At 36.3% G+C, this 23,215-nt stretch overlaps 1 protein-coding gene across 2 annotated transcripts in view; it reads right to left on the bottom strand.

The window, feature by feature from the left end:
* speck overlaps positions 1-23,215 on the bottom strand; it is an 86,880-nt gene that overhangs the window by 48,500 nt on the left and 15,165 nt on the right. The window contains exon 1 of one of the 2 annotated variants that reach the window (XM_014236202.3): positions 10,268-10,391. The exons of the other annotated variant lie outside the window; for it this stretch is intronic. Coding sequence (XP_014091677.1) covers positions 10,268-10,330 — 63 coding nt within the window. The 5' untranslated portion in view covers positions 10,331-10,391. Of the gene's footprint in view, positions 1-10,267; positions 10,392-23,215 lie in introns of those variants that run through there. 2 annotated transcript variants of the gene reach the window in all.

Here is a 23,215-nt window from a genome sequence, read left to right on the forward strand (position 1 = left end):
TTAGGTGATAGACACACTAGTTTTATTACTATACCTATTTTGCTTCGTGTATGAAATATGGAAGGATATATAATGTATATGGTATGTTTGTATGAACTTATATGTTATAAATTCTACCAAAGAGGCTAAGAGGTAGAGATATGAGGTTTAGACAGAGGCCTAGATCAGTTTCACTAATTTTTAGCGGTAAACCGCAATCATACATATTATATTTATTTACACTTCCACTTAATTTCAATATACGGTTTAAAGGTGTAAATTCGGAATTGACCAAATCGGGTTTATTGGGGACGAGGGAAGGCATGGACTCATTGCTGGAGCTGCAAAACAATCGATGGGACTATCGATAATTTTATTTTCGTCTCACTATCAATAGTTTATTTTGACTATCAAGTTATTTATAAAGCAGATATGCTACATTCAACCTAGACTATCTGTCATGCTGACGTACCTCCATCTTCCCTTTTTATCACGCATCGCCCAGCTGTAAGCACGTCGTCACTATTTTTATACTCTCGCAACCTGTTGCTACAGAGTATAATAGTTTTGTTCACCTAACGGTTGTTTGTATCACCTAAAACTAATCGAGTTAGATATAGGGTTATGTATATATAAATGATCAGGATGAAGAGACGAGTTGAAATCCGGGTGACTGTATGTCCGCCTGTCCGTCTGTCCGTCCGTCCGTGCAAGCTCTAACTTGAGTAAAAATTTAGATATCTTTATTAAAGTTGGTAGACATGTTTCTTGATACCGTGAGACGGTTGGTATTGCAAGCACTAAACACGCCAGAGACATTAAATTTTATCTATGGAATGGTATGAGATGACTTTATAGGAACCGCGTTCAAAATTAGACAGTGGGCGTGGCACAGCCCACTTTTAGGTGAAAACCCATATCTTGAGATCTGCTTAACCGATTTCTACCAAATTCGGTGCATAACGTTCTTTTCATATTCCTATGTCATAGTGCGAAAATGGGCGAAATCGGACTACAATCACGTCTACTTCCCATATAACACCATTTTCAATTCCATTTGATTCTTTCACTTTCCACTATGCAAATCACGCAACAATGACTGTATCGGGATAAAGATTTGCGTGGATAATGCGATTAAAGTATGCCACCTTGTGGCCAAAAATTGTCTAAATCGAACCAAAACTTTTCAAGCCCCTAAGTACTAAATATGTGGAGCCCAGTGCCTATAGTTGACCTTCTACCGAAAATATCAGTCAATCCACAAAGAAATCTCAAACGAGTATACTATTTGACTTTGCAAGAGTATAAAATGTTCGGTTACATCCGAACTTAGCTCTTCCTTACTTGTTGTATATAATCACATTATATCATTTTATGGAAAGTAAATAAATCAAACATTATTGTGGACATCGCACATATTGGTGACCCCGACGCAAGCAAAAATAGCCGAAGTTAATTCAGTTGGCAGTAAATTTGCAGCCTCGCAGAGTGGAAGTTAGCCTCCATCAAAATTCCATCATTCTGGCACGCAAATCCAGAACTGTGGATCGCACAAGTGGAGTCACAATTTATTGCCGCAGGGATAACAAGCGGCAAGACCAAGTATCACGCTGTCGTGCCCGCAATAGAAAGCAAACATTATTCTCAATCCACCGAACAGCGACATGTACCCAGCACTAAAAAAAACGCATAATTACGCATTTCCGAGCAATAAAGTGTAAAGAAGCTACTACTAGAACAAGAGCTTGGTGACATGCGCCCATCACAACTCTTGCGCGAGATGCGTAGTTAAGCAGGCAGCGAAATAAACGACAACATACTCAAGTCTATTTGGATGAGTCGGTTACCATCTAACATGCGACTAATAATTTCAATCAGCAACGATCCCCTGGACAAAGTAGCTCTGCTCGCAGATAAAATAAGTGAGGTTAGCGACACACCACATGTACACGCTGTTGAAGCCCAACACACAGCCACACACGCGCAATTCAGCATCGAGCAACAACTGGCTGAGATCACACAAGAAATCGCCTCGATAAAATCAAACATAAATCGTCGATCTAGAAGTCGAAGCAGGAACCGTGCTCCGTCACGCTCCAGCACGCAAAACAACAACTTGAGCAATTTGTGCTGGTACCACCTAAAATTTGGTAACGAAGCTAAAAAATGTCGCAGCCCCTGCACAAGAAAGTTAAACTAATTAGTCTGTCGTCAATGGCGGTCGACGACAGGCTCAACAACGCAAACCGCTGCTTAATAGTTCGAGATAAGGTATCTGCTATGAAATTTCTCATCGACACGGGAGCCGAAGTCAGCGTAATTCCACCTACGCAACAACAACGTAGACATCCTGACAAAAGTAACTACCTCTACGCAGCAAACAGGTCGACCATAAAAACTTATTGGGAAAAAGTCATGCATGTTAATTTGGGTCTACGCCGCCAATTTTAATGGAATTTCATAGTTGCCGGCGTATCACAAACCATCATCGGAGCGGATTTTTTATCGCATTTTAACTTATCGTTCAACCTACGACAACGAAAACTCATCGAACTCATCACAAGCGTTAGCAAACATTGTTCAGTGTCAGCTAATAATGAAGTAGTATTGAATTTATCATGCATTAACAAAAATCAACCGTTTCAGGATTTGCTGAGAAAATTCAAATACATCACGGTAGAAAAATTCACGACCAATAAACCACAACCAAAGGGCCACCAGTTTTCTCCAAACCGAGACGCTTATCACCTGAGAAACTAAAAGCAGCTAAAGCCGAGATATAATTCATGCTAGATGCAGGCATTTGTCGTCCATCTCGCAGCCCATGGGCCAGCCCATTACACATCGCGCAAAAGAAAAACGGCGAGTGGAGGCCATGCGAGGATTTCAGGCGACTAAACGTTGTCACCGAATCTGACAGGTACCCCCTTCCACACTTGCACGACTTCGCGCACTTACTGCATGGTTGCAGAATTTTTTGCACACTCGATCTGCGCCGGGCATACCACCAGATTCCTGTGGAATCCACCGATATACCAAAAACAGCAATCACCACACCATTTGGCATGTTTGAATTCCCATTCATGTGCTTTGGTTTAAGAAATGCCAGTCAAACGTTCCAAAGATTCATGGATCACGTCTTGCGCGAATACGATTTCGCCTGGCCATATCCCCGATGACATTTTGATATCGTCGAAGGATATGAACCAACATCGTCAACATCTGCAATTAGTGTACGGTGGTCAAATATTTTCCACTTATGCTGGTAGGCAGATAATTTATCATCCTCATTGACCATAAGCCATTGCAATAATCAGCCTTCGTCGCCGAGGATAGCCAAAATCCGTCGAATCAAACAACTCAGCCAAAAGAGTACCAGACAAAACCGGGACGACGAGTACGTATCCGCTTTCCCGCATAGGGGGGAGTGATGTGGCAATCACAAATGCAACTCTGCAAGAGTTATTTATAAAGCAGATATGGCAACATTCAACCTAGACTATCTGTCATGCTGACGTACCTCCACGTCTGCATAACGCTTTCTTTTCATCGGCAAATGCACTTTTCCGAAAAGGTAGAAGTCGCACGGTGCCAAATCAGGTAAATAGGGGGAGTAGTTGCCATCTAATTTTGGATAACTTCCCAGCAAGTCACGGCAACGGAAACTCCAAAACATTGAAGAAACTAGCGCGGAAACTAACACATACACACCATGCAACTCACAAGTCCAATGTGGAAGAAAGAGATGAACGATCTCACGTACACAAGAGTTTCAGTTAGAATTGACAATTGGGCCTTAAGAAACTCATAGAGACTTTAACAAAAATCTCTGATGGCGATGTTGCGTAATTAACCGGTGACTTAACCTATAAGTGGTTTACAGGGATGGTAGTCTCAAAATCATCCTTTCATTCTTGGCTTGGTTGCACGCATGTGATTTCAAATTGGTAAGTGCAGAAAATGTTTAAAATAATATACAAAATAAATTTAACTATTTTTTACACTTTAATTAGGTGTTGGATGCGTTAGATGGAATGTTGAGGAAATATTTGTAATTAGGTAAGAATTGCTAATGGCTGATTCACATAGAACTTTTGCTTCGCTTTGCGTCAGACATTTGTTTTGACAAATAAGTTCGATGTATGCTTTTGTATGAGTACGTTCACATCGAAGCGAAACACTGAAATGCGAATGTTAGGTAATTCTCATCTTTTTATGCTTAGTCAAAGAATACTGAAAGTGTTTATAATAGCTTAAACACAATACGGGCGACGACGAATATTCGTCGAACTCGGCGACGTCGTCGGATGGAGATTAAGATTTTTACTGAAAATAATCTTTATTTGATATGGTGATGCCGTTTTTGCCGCCGCTGTTGGCGATAAAATTAGAAATAGCTTTAACTCAAAAATCGTCATGGTGGGCGAAATTCGCCGCCGTCGCTTATTGTGTTTATCTTCATATATAATCGTGTCTTCTTGTCACCGACGGCGTCGTCGAGTACGACGAATATTCGTCGTTGGCCGTATTGTGTTTAAGCTATAACCCAAAAAACTATCCTAAATGTCTTACCGCTGGTGGGAGACAGAAAATACTTTATCTAAGCTGATAACATTTTCATTCTAATAATACTCTCGCAACCTGTTGCTACAGAGTATAATAGTTTTGTTCATCTAACGGTTGCTTGTATCACCTAAAGCTAATCGAGTTAGATATAGGGTTATATATATATAAATGATCAGGATAAAGAGACGAGTTGAAATCCGGGTGACTGTCTGTCCGTCCGTCCGTCCGTCCGTGCAAGCTCTAAAAATTTGAACATCTTTATGAAACTTGGGAGACATGTTTCTTGGTACCGTGAGACGGTTGGTATTGCAGATGGGCGTAATCGGACTACTGCCACGCCTCCAAAACGCCATTAATCAAAAACGAATAAATTGCCATAACTATGCTCCACAAAAAGATACAAGACTGTTATTTGGTATACAGGATCACATTAAGAAGAGCCATCTGCAGTTTAAATTTTTTTTTAAGTAGGCGTGGTCCCGCCCCCTAATAGGTTTATTGTGCATATCTCCTAAGCCGCTCAAGCTATAATAACAAAATTCACTGAAATCAAATGTTTTTAGAACCTCTACCTACAGTTGAAATCGGGTGGCAACTCCGGCCACTCCCCATATAACGGTACTGTTAAAAACTACTAAAAGCGCGATAAATCAAGGACTAAACACGCCAGAGACATTAAATTTTATCTCTGGGATGGCATTAGACGACTTTATAGGTTCAAAATTAGACAGTGGGAGTGGCACAGCCCACTTTTAGGTGAAACCCCATATCTTGGGATCTGCTTAACCGATTTCAACCAAATTCGGTACATAATATTCTTCTCATATCTCTATGTTATAGTGCGAAAATGGGCGAAATCGGATTACAATCACGCCTATTTCCCATATAACACCATTTTAAATTCTATTTGATTCTTTCACTTTCCAGTATGCAAATCAAGCAACAATGATTTTATCGGGGTAAAACTTTGCGTGAATAATGCGTTTAAAGTATGCCACCTTGTGGCCAAAAATTGTCTAAATCGAACCAAAACTGTTCAAGCCCCTAAGTACTAAATATGTGGACCCCAGTGCCTATAGTTGACCGTCTGCCGAAAATATTAGTCAATCCACAAAGAAATCTCAAACGAATATACCATTTGACTTTGCGAGAGTATAAAATATTCGGTTACATCCGAACTTAGCCCTTCCTTACTTGTTAATTGTCCAACTCAATCCATGTGCGTGTGTTCGTATGTCAACTATTTTATGTGATATGGGTTTCGTATTTGTATGTACATATTATATTTAGTTTTCAAGTGCACAGAACTATAGTTTATAAATGTATTTATTTTCAGAAACTGTATTTTATGAGTGCATACATTTATTTATGTATGCATGTGTATTGCAATATAAATACATATAGTTTTATGTTTGTTTATGTCAATATGTACAATTTGTACGACCTCAGCATTATTAATGATATGCACGTGCATACCGGTTGCCAAAATCTATATTTCTTATCTAGTCTGCTATGTATAGAGGAAGTATGAACCTATTCTTGCACAAGTACTTATTGTTGTCAGGAAAAAACTTCTTTGAATTTATTCAATATATGGAGGTTTAAATAGTAGTATGGTTCGATTGCGTCCAGTTTTGGATATGAGATTGCATACTTGCGTCACTATTTTTTGCAAAGTTTTTTTTATATTATTTAAAGTCGATGGATCAGACGAAATTTTAAATTATGTTGTATGGGTAGTATGTGGTTGTAGTCCGAAATCTATTCGTTTACACTGTAATATAAATATGGATAACGATGTGGTTGAAATTTGTCCATTAGTTCCTGAGATATAAGATATCTCCTGCCAGTGAAAAATTAATGCCTTCGACGTTATATGGGTGTGGGTGTGGCAAAGCCGTTGAAGATGTGGTATGGTGAGCTTTCTCACGGATGGGTCGAAGTTAAGAGGGAAAGTCGGTGGCTGCCACCAAGGCAGCAGTATATGTACAATTGTACTGCTGCGAAGCGCAGCTTCCTTCAGAGAGGTGTGCATTCACTCTGATAGCCGAGCGAGCGAATTTATGAGTAACTGAAACGACGAATACTTGTCCAAGTGAATTTCTTCAATTTTGGATATACCCTACGACCTAACCTATGGGGTTCGGCGTGTTTATTACCAAACTGAACCCATTTCCACACCATATGAGAAGGTGCTAGAAAAACTCGTTCTCAGCAAATTTGCTGGATTAAGCCGTAGAGGTTTGTGAGATATGTACATTACACCATAAGGGGGCGGGGCCATATCCACTCTTAAAAAAGTTTAACATTAGCAGATGCTCCTCCCTACAGTACAGCAGGAATGCATGTGAATCGTTATCCAAATTAGACAATGTGTGTGGCACCACCCGAAATTTCATATCTAAATAATGACTTGAACAATTTGAGCAAAATTTGGTACCTAGCATAAGATATTCCTATGTTAAGGGATGGATTAATTTTAGCCACTCTCATATTATAAAAAATATTATTTGAAGGATCGTGGGTCTTTCTATAGCATCTAGTAGTATTTTTATAGTCCTCAAATAAGTAATAATTTCAGGAATATCGTTTCGGAGGCGTGGATGGGCGGGCAGATAGATGGTATCTTGAATTCGTCTTATAGCTCAGATTATTACCGTTAAGTGAACATATTTATTAAGTATATTCTATTTTAGTGAAAGGCGATATTTGCACATTTAATATTTAATTGTATTTGAATATGGAATTAAAGTGGTAATTAAAAAGCAAACGCGCCGTAATTTGAATTGCATTCAATTATGGTACATAACTTAAATCAAAAGCATTTGCAAGCGCACAACAGCTGAAATTAATATATTATATTTAGAATGTTTGTGTATGCACACTGAATCCCACTAATCCAAATATGAATTGAATACTTAATACTTATACTTTAAGTGCTTACTCGCTTTTATATACATATGTGTATATGGGTGTAGGCTAGTAAATTTATGAATAATCGATAAGTATTCGGTATTCACCGTTTGTACTAGAAGACATTTGTCAGAAATAAAGCACACCCATAATCTATTTAAAAACAAATGGGCTGACAAATCTTTAGTCTCTAGTGAGAGCACGCCATTAACAAAAAATTTCTATCCTTGGCTTAGAGTACTAACCTTAACTGAAATATCGGTAAAAGCTTCATTACATTTCACCCCATCGTTCCCAGGCTAGTGGCTCAACTTAACTATCTTCTCTATTTTTGTTTTAAACGGAAAATAGTGAGTTTCATCTTTTAATAAAAACATTGTTAGCTCATGGGAAAAAATACCGTTTATGGAAAGCAAGCCTTATTAAGCGTTACGGGAAATTTGCCCCAGGATATTCGACAGACAGGTACTGGTTTGCTGAGTAACATTATCATCACAAATGATGTAGTCGCAAGAATCGTTAACGCTAGGAAACATCGCCAAAATTCATAAAATTTTCCTAGGTTACCGTAAAAAAAAATGTTATGCGTTAGTTAATGTCATTGGTATCTCAAAGAACCTGTGGGTCATATTATTCATGAACTTTTACAAATTAAAAAGTTTTTCGTAGCTCTTTCATCAACACAACACTCCGGCGCTTTCAGCGCTTTATGAACTAGATACCCATCCCCTGTATTGCCAGAATTTGCCCTTATTGATTATTTCCTCTTTCCCAGACTCAAAAAGTGGATCGCTGAAAATGATTAGGCCAATATTGATAAAACACATATTTTGAAGACACTATCGAACTGGTATTGATATATTGTTAACAGTTACAATAAATGCATTACTTTATATAAAATCGATCTATAAAGCAAAATTATCATTAATTTTTTTCATTGTTAGAGCCAGAATTTTTCAGTCCATGTGGTATAAAAGTAGTTTAGTCCAGGTTAGGAACTGGAAAATTTAGGAATAAGCCACACAAGCAACTCATTAGACGTTTAGCACGAGGAAGAAGCTAGGGTAAATATTAATTCACATTTGACGCATAACTTTTGATAACAAATCCCTCTAGGTCAACTAGATATTGACAAGGATTGTTAATCACGACGTACGTGTGGTAGATTTCTTGGGTGCCTTTTAGCCAAAACAGGCGTCATATCTCCATTTGAAAGGTTTTGACCAATTTCGTACAAATAAATTTTAAAAATTCATTTCGTCTTCTCTTGCTTCATCCTAACTAATTTAAGATGGATATTAATTGTCTCACTGTATAGTTTATATTCACCTTTTTGATCGCGTAGAAAGGCTTTCTCGATTGTTGGTATCTTCGGGATACATTTACAATAATCCGTGTCGAGACATTTGCTAATAGAAATGTCGAATAACTTTAGATATTGATTTAAATAGAGTTCTGCAACATCATCGGCTACTATGTTAGTTGTTTGCTTTACAGAATCATATGTAGGTGCTCTCCTTTTGATTTCCACTTAAGGGAATTTGCTACCAAAAAACACCACTTACTCATATTTGCATATGTAAGTAGAATATTGCCTTTTGAATTTTCAGGAGCACCAAATATAGCACGACTTACTTATTTTCTTCTAACTACGTTTTTCTATAAAACTTGGCCTCTTGTTCGAAACTGAAGATGAAGTAAAAAAAAAATAAAGGTTTACCATAATGGAATATTTAATTACCCAATGTTAGCGAATATTACAATTCGAGAACCAGAGTGACAATATCTATCACAGATTCAAGCTAAATTATGTTATTAAAAAGTATATACGCCAGTGTTTTTATGTGTCAAAATAGTGCTTATACAATTTTTGTAATCGCAAACATCAAAATTTTTGTCCAGAAGGGAGATTTTCCGATTTATTCCGCAAAAATAACGTCAAATTTATTTCCAGTTTTTTTAAAACATAGAACAAATCAAATATCCTATATATATGAGAAACTAGTTTGGAATGAAAACAAAAAACAGTTTCGTTGTCTATATATAATCAATTGTAAAATCAAATTATTTATAGTATTCAATTTAAGTTGCAAAACCCAGGTAAATGTATCAGATAAGGGTTAAATTTTTATCTGAAATCTGGAATTTCAAACCATTTTCGAATATATAGATTCCAAATAAAAAATTCGGATACTCTGGCTGTATAAATGGGTAGCGTTGTAAAAAACGAAAACATAGCCATAGCAGTTAAGTTCTGGGGAGGATGAAATTTTTATTAGACAACTTGTGGAAAGGTATCTGACTTTCGGTTCTTCTAGAAGAAAAATCAAATAAGTGCTAGTAAAAAGTTTTACCAAAATGTTTGGACTTATGAGTACTTTCTTTTCGACGTACAGCATTTTGGCATTAACTCGACATAGAATATATGAGTAGCATTAATATATACATGAGTAAGTTTGAGTTTTTTGAATATTTACATCTGTGTTGCGAGAAAAAAAAGTTTGTTACTGAAATAGAAAATATTTTAGAATTTGTTTTTGTAAAATCTGTTGTTAGTCCGTTTTTGTTCGATACAGACTTGCATCGACCTCTTTCCTTCATAACTAAAAATGGAGGCTTTTATCGTTATTTCCCTTAAATTTCCAAAACCGCAAGAATGTTGTGTCTCTTCTAGTTCTATTTATCTACAATATTTTCAATATCAACCTTCTTGGAGGTCAGGAAAACATTTACACTGAGTTTCACCAAACTATCGAAGTTTTGTTCGCTTATAGTTTTTTATAAGGATATGCTCAATATATCTACTTACTTGCATTCCCTTAAGCTGCACAAAATAGATTCCTAATTTCGATAACCACCTATGCCTAGACATTCCTGGAATTGGAACCTGAATGGTTTCTTGTAAACTGTAGCAACTTTTCCACTAGAAACAAATTATCAGTCCTCAAACCGAAAGCAAACAAAATATCAAACACAATCATTTCATTTTTTTTTATTTTGAAATTTATTCGCAAGTAGACTATAGCCCACTAAGATTCCAAAAGTTATATTTCTGGTATCAATATTGCACGGGCAGGTAAGTTCATATTCAAACAGCGTATTTATATATGTTTTATATGTATGAACTTGTTTTTCTCACATCTGTACATGGATATGTACGCTCAAATATCATTTCATCGTCCCATAAAGTACTCAGATGGATTGAAATAGCCGACGGTCGTATAAATTGCATTTGCAAGTTGCAATGGAAATGTGAATACGGTCACCAATTAAAATCTTTACATCGCAACATGTAGTCCCACAGCCACACACTCATCCACCCATACATCGGCGAGCAGCAGGGCCCTAATTCAACAACGTTCATTCAGTCCATATTGCAGCAAAATCGTAATATCACACCAAGAGAGTGCGAACCACACGATGGTCTACCATTTATGCACATATGTACGTGTACGTACATGGGCTACAATAATTCATGCACAACAACAACAATAGTGTCAACAAAACCGAAACAGCAGCATCTGCCATTGTTGCCTTAGTGGTTTTTGCTATTGTTACAGTTGAATTTGCAATCGCCAATGGCTAAATTGGAATTTCCGCTCTTCCATACCGTCCGTCCACCAAGGCATTAGCTGCAGTGCACCATATACGCTTTAAAGTTAGTGAAGTGAAAACTGTGCGCACACACCCATAAATGAGAGTGTATAAATGTGTGGATACGCGGGTAAAGTGAAAAGCATGCGCGTATGATATCACATAGGCCGCATAATGAAGCAGCAGTAGAGCCAGCACAATGCGAAATTCTCGGATATCGTGGCTGAGGTATTTGCAGAGCTAGCAATGGAAGTTGCGAACCAGCTTGGCTTGGCTTTAAATGTAAAGTGTCATGTGGAAAATTTGCGAATGTGGGGTGTTGTAGAATCTGCTAGTTGTCGGAATCAAAATTGAAACTGATAAACAAAATGTAGTAGGTGTCATGAATTCACGTATTATTGATTGACGTTCCAAACAGAAATTGTATCGGTTTTGGGTGTCACGGAAACCAATTTTATCAGTTTGTTATCAGAAACAAAGCCAGATGTTGTAACGAATTAAATTATCTTTAATTCTGTAGATCAAAACATAAGAATAAAACATATTTGTTGTGTTTATGGCAAAAATACAGATATTTTGAGAAAATTTACAAAACGTGATTAATAGCGGAACTTATTAAATACTTTAATAGAATTACTTCCAAATTTATTCAGCTGCAAGTTTTGTCACATTAGTAAACAACTGATTCGAATATTTTTTTTGCGTATGTTTAAAAGACGAAAATCCAATCAGATTCTGTGACACCATTGAAAATAGGAATTGGTTTGCAATTCTGACAACTACGCAAATCTGTATTGGATTCCACAACATCCCTGATTAATATTAACTCACTTACATCATCTACATATGTAAACCCATATTTACTAGCTTTCAACAAATATACTTGTAATTAAAATAATACTTTACATAACAAGTAAGGAAGGGCTAAGTTCGGATGTAACCGAACATTTTATACTCTCGCAAAGTCAAATGGTATACTCGTTTGAGATTTCTTTGTGGATTGACTGATATTTTCGGTAGAAGGTCAACTATAGGCACTGGGGCCCACATATTTAGTACTTAGAGGCTTGAACAGTTTTGGTTCGATTTAGACAATTTTTGGCCGCAAGGTGGCATACTTTAATTGCATTATTCACGCAAAGTTTTACCCCGATATAATCATTGTTACCTGATTTGCATAGTGGAAAGTGAAAGAATCAGATGGAATTGAAAATGGTGTTATATGGGAAGTAGGCGTGATTGTAGTCCGATTTCGCCCATTTTCGCACTATGACATAGAAACATGAGAAGAACGTTATGCACCGAATTTGGTTGAAATCGGTTGAGCAGATCTCAAGATATGGGTTTTCACCTAAAGGTGGGCTGTGCCACGCCCACTGTCTAATTTTGAACGCGGTTCCTATAAAGTCATCTTATACCATCTCAGAGATAAAATTTAAATTTACCGTTATATGGGGAGTGGGCGGAGTTGCCACCCGATTTCAACTATTTTCACACCGTCAATAGAAGTGCTAAAAACATTTGCTTCTAGTGAATTTTGTTATTATAGCATAAGCGGTTTAGGAGATATGCACATTAAACCTATTAGAGGCGGGACCACGCCCACTTTTTAAAAAAAGTTTTAACCGCAGATGCCCCTCCCTAATGTGATCCTGTGTACCAAATAACAGTCTTGTATCTTTTTGCGGAGCTTAGTTATGGCAAGTTATTTGTTTTTGATTAATGGCGTTTTGTGGGCGTGGCAGTAGTCCGATTACGCCCATCTGCAATACCAACCATCTTACGGTACCAAGAAACATGTCTACCAAGTTTCATAAAGATATCTCAATTTTTACTCAAGTTAGAGCTTGCACGGACGGACGGACGGACGGACGGACGGACAGACAGTCACCCGGATTTCAACTCGTCTCTTCATCCTGATCATTTATATATATATAACCCTATATCTAACTCGATTAGTTTTAGGTGATACAAACAACCGTTAGGTTTTTTTAAAAGTGGGCGTGGTCCCGCCTCTAATAGGTTTAATGTGCATATCTCCTAAACCGCTAATGCTATAATAACAAAATTCACTGGAAGCAAATGTTTTTAGCACTTCTATTGACGGTTTGAAAATAGTTGAAATCGGGTGGCAACTCCGCCCACTCCCCATATAACGGTACTGTTAAAAACTACTATAAGCGCGATAAATCAAGCACTAAACACGCCAGAGACATTAACTTTTATCTCTGAGATGGTATAAATTGGCTTTATAGGAACCGCGTTAAAAATTAGTCAGTGGGCGTGGCACAGCCCACTTTTAGGTGAAAACCCATATCTTGAGATCTGCTCAACCGATTTCAACCAAATTCGGTGCATAACGTTCTTTTCATGTTTCTATGTCATAGTGCGAAAATGGGCGAAATCGGACTACAACCACGCCTACTTCCCATGTAACACCATTTTCAATTCCATCTGATTCTTTCACTTTCCACTATGCAAATCAGGTAACAATGATTATATCGGGGTAAAACTTTGTGCGAATAATGCAATTAAAGTATGCCACCTTGCGGCCAAAAATTGTCTAAATCGAACCAAAACTGTTCAAGCCTCTAAGTACTAAATATGTGGACCCCAGTGCCTATAGTTGACCTTCTACCGAAAATATCAGTCAATCCACAAAGAAATCTCAAACGAGTATACCATTTGACTTTGCGAGAGTATAAAATGTTCGGTTACTTTCGAACTTAGCCCTTCCTTACTTGTTAATTATGTCTTATTAAATAGAAAATTGGTTTCAAATATTCACCTAAAATTTCAAATCGATCCCAGTAAAATTCTAAGAGACCTTTCTTAAGTTCCGCCCGTCAGGACACGTCAGTTCAGCGCGTTTATCTCAAAACTCATTTTTTTAAGTTCGTGGACACGATTTCTCTATTTTATTCAAATTTACCACACATCTTTGAAAGAACATTATCTAGTCATTTAATGAAGGATAACTAATTGTAATATGGTACAATACAGATTTTGTCGATACAATTTATAAAATTTCTCCAAAAAATTAATTTTTTGTTTGTTCAAAGTCTGTCAAAAGTTTTTTTCTTCGGTCAATAAAGAAATTTAATAACATACTAACGAAATGTTTTTGATGTTTTATTAAAAAAATAATTCACTTAATACGGTATAAATATGTAACTTCGAGATACTGAATTGTTTAATTAAAATATATGTTTATATATATTAAAACAAAAATAGTAAAAATCATCTTTTTTTTAGATCCTCTCAAACCCACATAACCCCTTAAGAGCGTTAATATTTTAGTTCAAATATCAAATATAAAGTATCTTTTCTTGCTTTGCTGCTTCTACGCCGAGAAACTTCACTACCACATGACCTCATATTCCAAATAGCCACACAATAACAACCAATTTTCATCTACTTCAAGGCGCTGAACCCAATCTCTGTTCTTTCCGCAAAGCTTCAATGAGCATAAGTGTTATCTTTCATTCTTATACTTTGCTTAAAAATTCGATCCAAACACGCCATTAATTTAATAACAACGATATGCTTCAGTTGCTAAAAGAATTAACTGATGGCAGTATCTGCATATGAATAGGTATGTAGTTACAGTTATTCGATAAATACGATTTCATTCTTTTATAGTACATATGTACATACATACAAGCCGAAAGCCTTCGATATGTATACATAAGAAATGTACAATAAGTTTATTACAAAATGCCGTCGCAAAGTTTTTAGTCCCCGCACGTAATAAATGTGCAATGAGCAATTATACAAGTATAATATATTATGTGCATTTGTATCTGTGTAATATGTACTTGTTTATATGTTTGATAAAAATAAATAATTATTAGTTTAAAAAAAGTAAAAAAAACCACGCTTTTATAGCTAATCGAACTAAAACGTAGAAAATTTTTAATTTTTAATTACAAAGAGTTTATTTTATAGTAGTAGCAGATCAAAAAAAAAAATCATAATTAATTACGTTAAAATAAAATTATAATAAAATTAAAATTATTAAAAGAATAATTCAATTCATTGTAAAAAACAGAGGATGCCTTTTATTATATTTTCATTACTTTTTACTAGATTTTTATAACTCTCCTCCTAGTTGCAGATAGAATGTTTATCACATTAAATATTTCAAACATATACTTGTATACCATTGTATTGAATTGTATTGCTCTTACTCTGAATTGAATTATTATCTTAGTAACTTCAATTATACTCTCGCAACTTGTTGCTACAGAGTATAATAGTTTTGTTAAACTAACGGCTGTTTGTATCACCTAAAACTAATCGAGTTAGATATAGGGTTATATATATAATATATAAATGATCAGTTTGAAGAGACGAGTTGAAATCCGGATGACTGTCTGTCCGTCCGTCCGTCTGTGCAAGCTGTAACTTGAATAAAAATTGAGATATATTTTTGAAACTTGGTACACATATTTCTTGGTACCGTAAGACGGTTGGTATTGCAGATGGGCGTAATCGGACCATTGCCACGCCCACAAAACGTCATTAATCAACAACAAAATTGCCTTAACTAAGCTCCACAACAAGATACAAGATTCTTATTTGGTTTACAGGATCACATTAGGGAGGGGCATCTGCAGTTTTAATTTTTTTTAAGTGGGCGTGGTTCCGCCCCCTTATATGTTTAAAGTTCATATCTCCTTTACCACTGAAGCTTTAATAACAAAATTCACTGGGAACAAATGTTTTTAGCATATCTTTCGACGGTGCTGTTAAAAACTAATAAAAGCGCGATAAATCAAGCACTAAACAAGCCAGAGACATTAAATTTTATCTCTGGGATGGTATGAGATGACTTTATAGGAACCGCGTTCAAAATTAGTCAGTGGGCGTGGCACCGCCCACTTTTAGGTGAAACCCCATATCTTGGGATCTGCTTAACCGATTTCAACCTAATTCGGTACATAATATTCTTCTCATATTTCTATGTTACAGTACGAAAATGGGTGAAATCGAATTACAACCACGCCTATTTCGCATATAACATCATTTCATAAATTCCATCTGATTTTTTCGCTTTCCAGTATGCAAATCAAGCAGCAATGATTATATCGGCGTAAAACTTTGCGAGAATAATACGTTTATAGTATGCCACCTTGTGACCAAAAATGATCTAAATTGAATCAAAATTCTTCAAGCCCCTAGGTACTGAATATGTAGACCCCCAGTGCCTATAGATGACTTTTTACCGAAAATATCGGTCAATATAAAACAAGGCGGCAAGATCCACAAAGAAACCTAAAACGAGTATACCATTTGATTTGGCGAGAGTATAAAATTATGATTGTTTGTTTGATTTGCTACTACTGTAATATAAACTTTTCGGAATTAAAAATTATTTTCTACGTTTTAGTTCGAATAGCTATAAAAGCGTGGTTTTTTAGTTTTTTTAAACTATTATTTATTTTTATTTTTTTTTGTAAATCTACCACTGAAAATTTCATCGAAATTGTCAACAACACTTGTGGTCAAATGTTGCGTACAATTTACCAACAATAACTTCCACACAACGTTTTGGAGTTAGATTTTCCTCAAATGGTAAGAAATTTACCGCCGAATTTTATACGATTTTGTTCTCGACAACTTCTTCCGACAACTTTACTGCAATTCCTTGCAGTTCTCCGTTGTGCTGTGCCGAGTGCCAGAGCGAAAGAGTAATTCCGAAACTGCAGACATGCGCAGATCGTGCGCTAGCGGTATCTGTCTTACTCCCACACAAAGGATCTATAAATAAATTTATGAATCCTGACGGTGCTAATAACGATAATAGGAAACTGTTACCAAGTTATTGCATTGTTATCGGTCCTTGACACGTCTGCAAAATTTCAAGTTAATCATACTTCTGGAAACCGGTGAAAATTAAGCTCTAAGATTCCATTACATATGTACATACTGACATACAACCCAAGCTAATAAAAACGTGTTAAAAACGCTAACTTCCGCTCCAAGGAAGCAATAATACCCTTCACAGGTGCTTTTCCTATAGCAACTAAAAACGGAACCGACCAACGGTTTGCCTCAAACGAAAAACGTGTTGAAATTCTTTCTAGCCACCTTGCTTGATTTAACGAATTTCCTTAATAAGGAAGAAAATGTTTATAAAGATCTTTATATTCATTTTGATGGGTCTGTTTGAATGGCAGCAATATTAACACTGGTCTACAGTGGTTTTGTTGTCCAAGATATAAGATTAAGTTGGTATATATATGATCCCACAGTTCATGAAACTATCAATGGTTTTGTAAGATTTGCTTTCTTTTATTTTTAAGTCATTATCTCCATTGTACGCTACAAAAATCTGAAAACATGAAACAAAAGAAGAGTTATATTTATAATCTCCCGTGAAGAATGGATGCGGGTAGCGGCTGCTATTTCTGCTGTTTTTATGAAGGGGGTCCACTTTACCATATTATTTCGCCTAGGAAGAGACGAAGCCGACGTTGTCCTTATCCAAGAACTAAGGCTAAGTAGGAATGGCATCTCTGGACTAAGAGCAAAGGGCCATAAGTTCCTAGTGGCAAGCAACACAGGTAGAACCAGAGCCTCTTTGTTGGTCAGAAACAAACTTAAGGTTTTTCTTTTACTAATTTTCGCAACGAGGATGTCGCCACCTCCGGACCTGCTAGGCTAGGAATACCGTCTGGGGAAGCTCGGATATAAACGCAAGAGGTGAGTCACTTTTTGTTTTTGTATGAGGTGAAAAGCTTTCTTTTATTCTTTTTGTAATAGGGGAATTTCCCCACTTTTGTTAATACTAGTTGGGCGGAAGTCTTTGACATTACGCTAGCCTTTAGAGAAATTGCTTTATTGATCTCGGATCTCTGATAATAAAAACATTAGTTTCAGCTTGGACGACTTGCACCTTAAGTACAAAACCTATAGAAACTTTAGAAATACCAATTAGGACCTGTACTGCAGAAAGCTTCGATCAGCTCTTCCAACCACGCCCGGCATGGATTTCTGCGGGCGTGATTGATCCGTCGAAGTTTTCAGCTCTGTGAGTAGGACTACTCTTGAAAGCTCACCTCAAAACTTCTCTGGTGGGCATTGGAGCTAACAGAGATCAGATCTTAGAGCTGAGGTCTCTTCAACAAAGTCCGTAAAGGTGGCTCTGGTGACGACTGAGAGCTGTATAATTTCAGACTGGCTATATACAAGTTCGAGTTGAGGAAAGCCAAAAAGCCTCGTGGAGAGCCTTCTGCGACGCGCATTCTTGAGGAAAAGCCTACTCCTCTGGGAAATAGAATGAGAAATGCGGATAGTCGTTTAAGCTACTCCTGGATGCTCATTTTGAATTTGCCGTTTAATCGCTCTGCTGAAGAAGTGCAGCTGGGGAAGATTCGGGAGAGCTGTACAGCCTTCTTAGACCTTTGATATGAACGTCACCTTACTTGGGGGCTGCATTCATTCAAACTCTTCAAGTGCCCGGGTCCTGATGGCATCACACCAGCTAAACTGCAGCGTACGGTCAAGGTGTCATGCGTTTGGCTGGCTCCTGATTCCCTCGCAATTACAAAGCCGATGAGCTAGCAGGCACCCTTGACCCGCTCAAATCGGAGAGGGATCTCCATTGGCGTCTTGCGTTGTAGCACTAGACCAATGGACCTCGCGTTGACTTAGCAGGCGCTGATAGACGATCGGAAGACATAGCCGAAACTGATATTAGCCGTCTTAACAAATTTGTGATAGGTTCAAAGCGTTTTGTCCATCTGTAAGGGTATTATAATTCAGCTTTTTAGTAGTTTTAGGTATCAGATATGTCCGGCGTTCTAAGCTGTTCAAGTAAGATCCTTCATAGGATCGACGTCTTAACATACTAACCCAACCTATTAGATCCTGGTGAAACCTCTCTCTCTGTTCCTTTAAATTTATACAGATGTTTAGGTAGATAGCCTATCTCGATACTCAAATTTGTTTCTAGAGTCTAACAGTTTGCCAGCATATTTTGCACAATTTGTTCATAATTTGATGCTTTATGGTTACCTAGGAAATTTTCGACTATCAACAAAACTTTCCAGAACAGTCATAATTTTGATAACATCTGTATCTTTAAGTAATTGCTAAGTTCGGAAATTTTCTACAAATATCACTAAAACAATATCCTTCCCCCTCCAGCTCTTTGACAAGCTGTTTTATAATTTCTAATTTGATCACGAATTAAATCACTTAGTTCATTTTAGGAAAATAACTTGTACCGATAGTTCATCCGAATAACTTTTGAAACGAAAGCGAAATTTCCATATAGTATAACAGGACATTTTGTATACTGTAGTTCTAGATATCTAGATGTTTGATTTTTTGTAAAACCTTAAAACGGAAAAAATTTTCCGCATATTTTCAGTACGGAGCCCGAGAATAAGGATCACGAAACGGTGCGGATAAATTTTTCCATACAAGAACTTGACTTTGATCTATCAATTTGTATGGTAGTTGTATCTTATAGTGGTCCCACATCGGCGGTTCCAACAAATAAAGAGGATTGGGGTAAAAAGGACGTGGGCAAAATTTTGGATCGATATCTCAAAAACTAAAAGACTAGTTCGTGTATATACGGACAGATAAATGGACATGACTAAATCAACTCATCTAATCACTTTGATCATTTATATATAAATATAAAGTCTCTGAAGTTTCCTTCTGGGTGGTAAAAACTGCGTGACAAACTAATACCCTGTTTAGGATATAATTAAATGGCATTAACATTTTCTGCAGGGTGGAACAAGTAGTGGAATTGTGGCTTAGTCTGACTCATTTTTATGTGAACTATGAATACTGGGTAAAATAACTGCTCAATATTTCTATTTGAACCTTAAGCCTGGTTGGCGGCTGCAAGATACGATTAAACGTTGTAAATTTAGTTAAAATATTATATTTCTTTGTATGGATACTTTGATAAGCATTTCCGTAGTGAGTCAATATAACCGCTTAAGTCGAGTTAGATTTACTCAAAAAATGTCATCGGTTTACAGACATGTTATACCAAATCAGAAACCCTACTTACGTTGATATGCATGCTTTATTATATGCCTTTTTCAGAACCTGTTCTGCAAAGTATTTCAGATACCCTAAATTGAAACTGCCATTGCGCGTTCAATCATCCCAATACCCACTTAGAAGTTAGCATTGGTAATGCACATTGATAGTCGGTGATACATACATAGTATGTATTCGTAAGTATATGTACTTGTACATGCATGTGCACACAGTATATATGAGCTAGTCAGTGCCTACGGTGAGTTCATCGTCATTGTTGGTTTTAGCATCTTTTCTACTCACAGATTAGCCAACCCAAGTTTATTGTTGCTTGTTGCCTGCTAGCAAAATTGCACCAGATTGCCGGGAAGGAAGTTTGTAGAACGCTTGTTTGTGCACTTTGTTTGGAGGACACGATAGTCAACACATTGAGTTTCATGTTATTGTTGTACTTGAAATTAATACTGCTCATGGCTTTGCCTCAAACCGATATAATCGTTTCACATTTAGTCAATATTACAAGTCCCCCTTTATTTAGTTTATTTGTATATAAGAAGTAGGTATATACCTAATATAGTACATGTACGTAACAGTTACAAGCTGCCCCCCCTCTCCCACTTTGTGCCTAATATTAATAGGTATGATATAAATTTTTATCGCAAAGTTTCATTGTTGCCATTTGGCCATCAAAGCAATAAGATAAATTTTGAGCAGGATAACTGTGATAAAATACCTATTACAGCTTATGATATTTTAAAAATATTGAATTATGTTTGAATTAATTGAGATTACAAGTTTATATATGCTTTTAACTATGATACAATTCTACAAAGGTACTGAACAAAAAATGGTTAGATGTGCCTCTTGTAAATAAAGATTATTAGGAGTCAAATAGTAGTGTTTTCGAAAATACAACATAATAATTTGATATCAGTTTCACTTATTTCGCTGCTTTCTTGAAATCAGTTATAAGCTTTCGGAAGAACAGAATAGACTTTAAGTGACAATTTCAGTTTCTGATAATTTCCCTGGCTAACATTCCGGATTCAAATTTCAGGTACATGGTATGTTGCAACAAACAAGAGAGCTTTTCCGTAGTTAATTACCTAAATACATTTTGGTTGATAAGAATAAGCCAATATGAAGAAGTTTTGCAACATAAGCGTATCAGATACCTATATACGCAAATTTTTATCAAAATATTCACCTTATTCTGAATATCTACTAAATATATTTATAGCTTAAGATATGTACGTTCAGACAGTAATTTAACAGAATGAACTTGAAATATACGAATTTGACCTGGACTTACAAAAAGTAAACGTTCACGTATTTAAATACAAGTCTTTTTAATCGTCTTCAAAATACGCCTCTTAGCCAATTCATGGAAACGCTTAATCCAATTTTCCATAAACTTGTATTAAGCCCGGGCCTTCAGTGTCTTCAACGAATTTTGTCTTTTTCGGTTTCGGCTCATTATTGTTGAACAGTTTCGACGTCACGTTCATAAACCCACGTCTCGTCATCACTAATAATCTTCAGCTACTTTGTCAATTATCTCTTTTGTGACTTTTTGTACTTTTGGTACGAGCCTTGCGTTGACACGCTTCTCATCCAAAACGTTAAACACATTTCGGGTTAAGTCGATCCATAAGACTTGTGTTGGTTATAAAATAGACTCCTCAAACTTTTGTAACATTTTCAACGATTTCGTCGCCGTGATTCTGTTGGAAACACACAATTTAAAGCAAACTTGTTGTTCAATTTTTTTCCATGTTAAAAATCGCCAGACAAACTTTTCGTGTCGTAAACACACACCAATTTACACATAGAGATCAAGCTTCGTACGAACATAAAAAAGTTGTGCAAATCTAGGAAAAAATTATTTATCGATTCGGTTTGTGTGCGCAAATAAATAGACCAGTTAGAGTTAAATTTGCTCAAGGGTACATTTCAAGATACCTATCTTTTTACTTAACGGCCATAGTCCAGAGTAAGAGACAGACATGACACTTTTTTTTCAAATTTTTCAAGCCTCTATTTTGCCTGGGAAGTTTAATGGAGAGGACCATTTTTTTATATGCAGCAGACCAGTCTTCAGAAGGTTACAGGTCCCCATTGGTTTAACTTTCGCCATGTCTATAAATAAGTATTAAGGCCAAAAATCTCCATTTATTAAGATTTTGAAATCCCATTAATCCTTTTCAAAATTAAACCTTAAGTACAATCCACAATCCCTTGAATTCTTATACCAGCAACAACGTTTTCGTATTTATAATAATAGTATTGTATTTAGTGTATGCCATACCATGATCGGATCTACTAGTTTTATTTAAAATAAAAATAAATGTCTAAATTCATACCGATAATAAAACTACAAGTTCAACCCGTTAAGTAACAAAAAGTCAGTTATTTTAAATTTCAACTTAAATATAAGGCCTCGCCTTGGTTGTGGGAGTTTGTTTAAGAATCGAACGCAGAAAAAGCACAAACGAAGTCGTATAAGGCAATTTTTTACTTCCAGTGAGCTTTACCCCATCTGAAATTCTATTTAAATGGCCTTTCTCGTAATGGTAACATTATTGTGAAAAACTGTTGGCAATGTGTTGAACACTTACTCAAACATTCGTGCGTTCGAAGGTAAGAAATACCCCACAGTGAATTTATTCGTGTAAAACATATTCTATCGCCAAGTAACATGAACGTTACACGATCAAGAAATTGCTTTCAAACTGCAGTACATCCACTTTTCTACTGCCACACTCTCTCTTTTCGTACTTAAACGCCGTCTTGATATCAATTTTTTCATTCAAGTCGTGGGTAAACTTAACAATCAAGTTAAAATAGCTGATCACATAGCTTTGCGAAGGAAAAATGCCAGGGACTGTCTGAAATATGAATATTTCGTTATATTTATGAATTGATATCAAAATATAAGTATATTAACGAATTTCTGCAGAAATTATAATGTCTGTGTCGAATAACTTATAGTGCAGAACAAGTAAAGTTGAAAAAGGTAAAAAGTCTGGATTTTGAGATTGCCTTACTCATCTTATTTTTTACCATTCCATCTTTCCAATAAATTATTAATTTCGTGCAAAAGCAAAATATCACGAGTTGAATTCCCTCGTCGTGAGGTAAATTCTCCGGT

Source organism: Bactrocera oleae, chromosome 4 (genome assembly GCF_042242935.1).
Source record: "Bactrocera oleae isolate idBacOlea1 chromosome 4, idBacOlea1, whole genome shotgun sequence".
Taxonomy (NCBI): domain Eukaryota; kingdom Metazoa; phylum Arthropoda; class Insecta; order Diptera; family Tephritidae; genus Bactrocera; species Bactrocera oleae.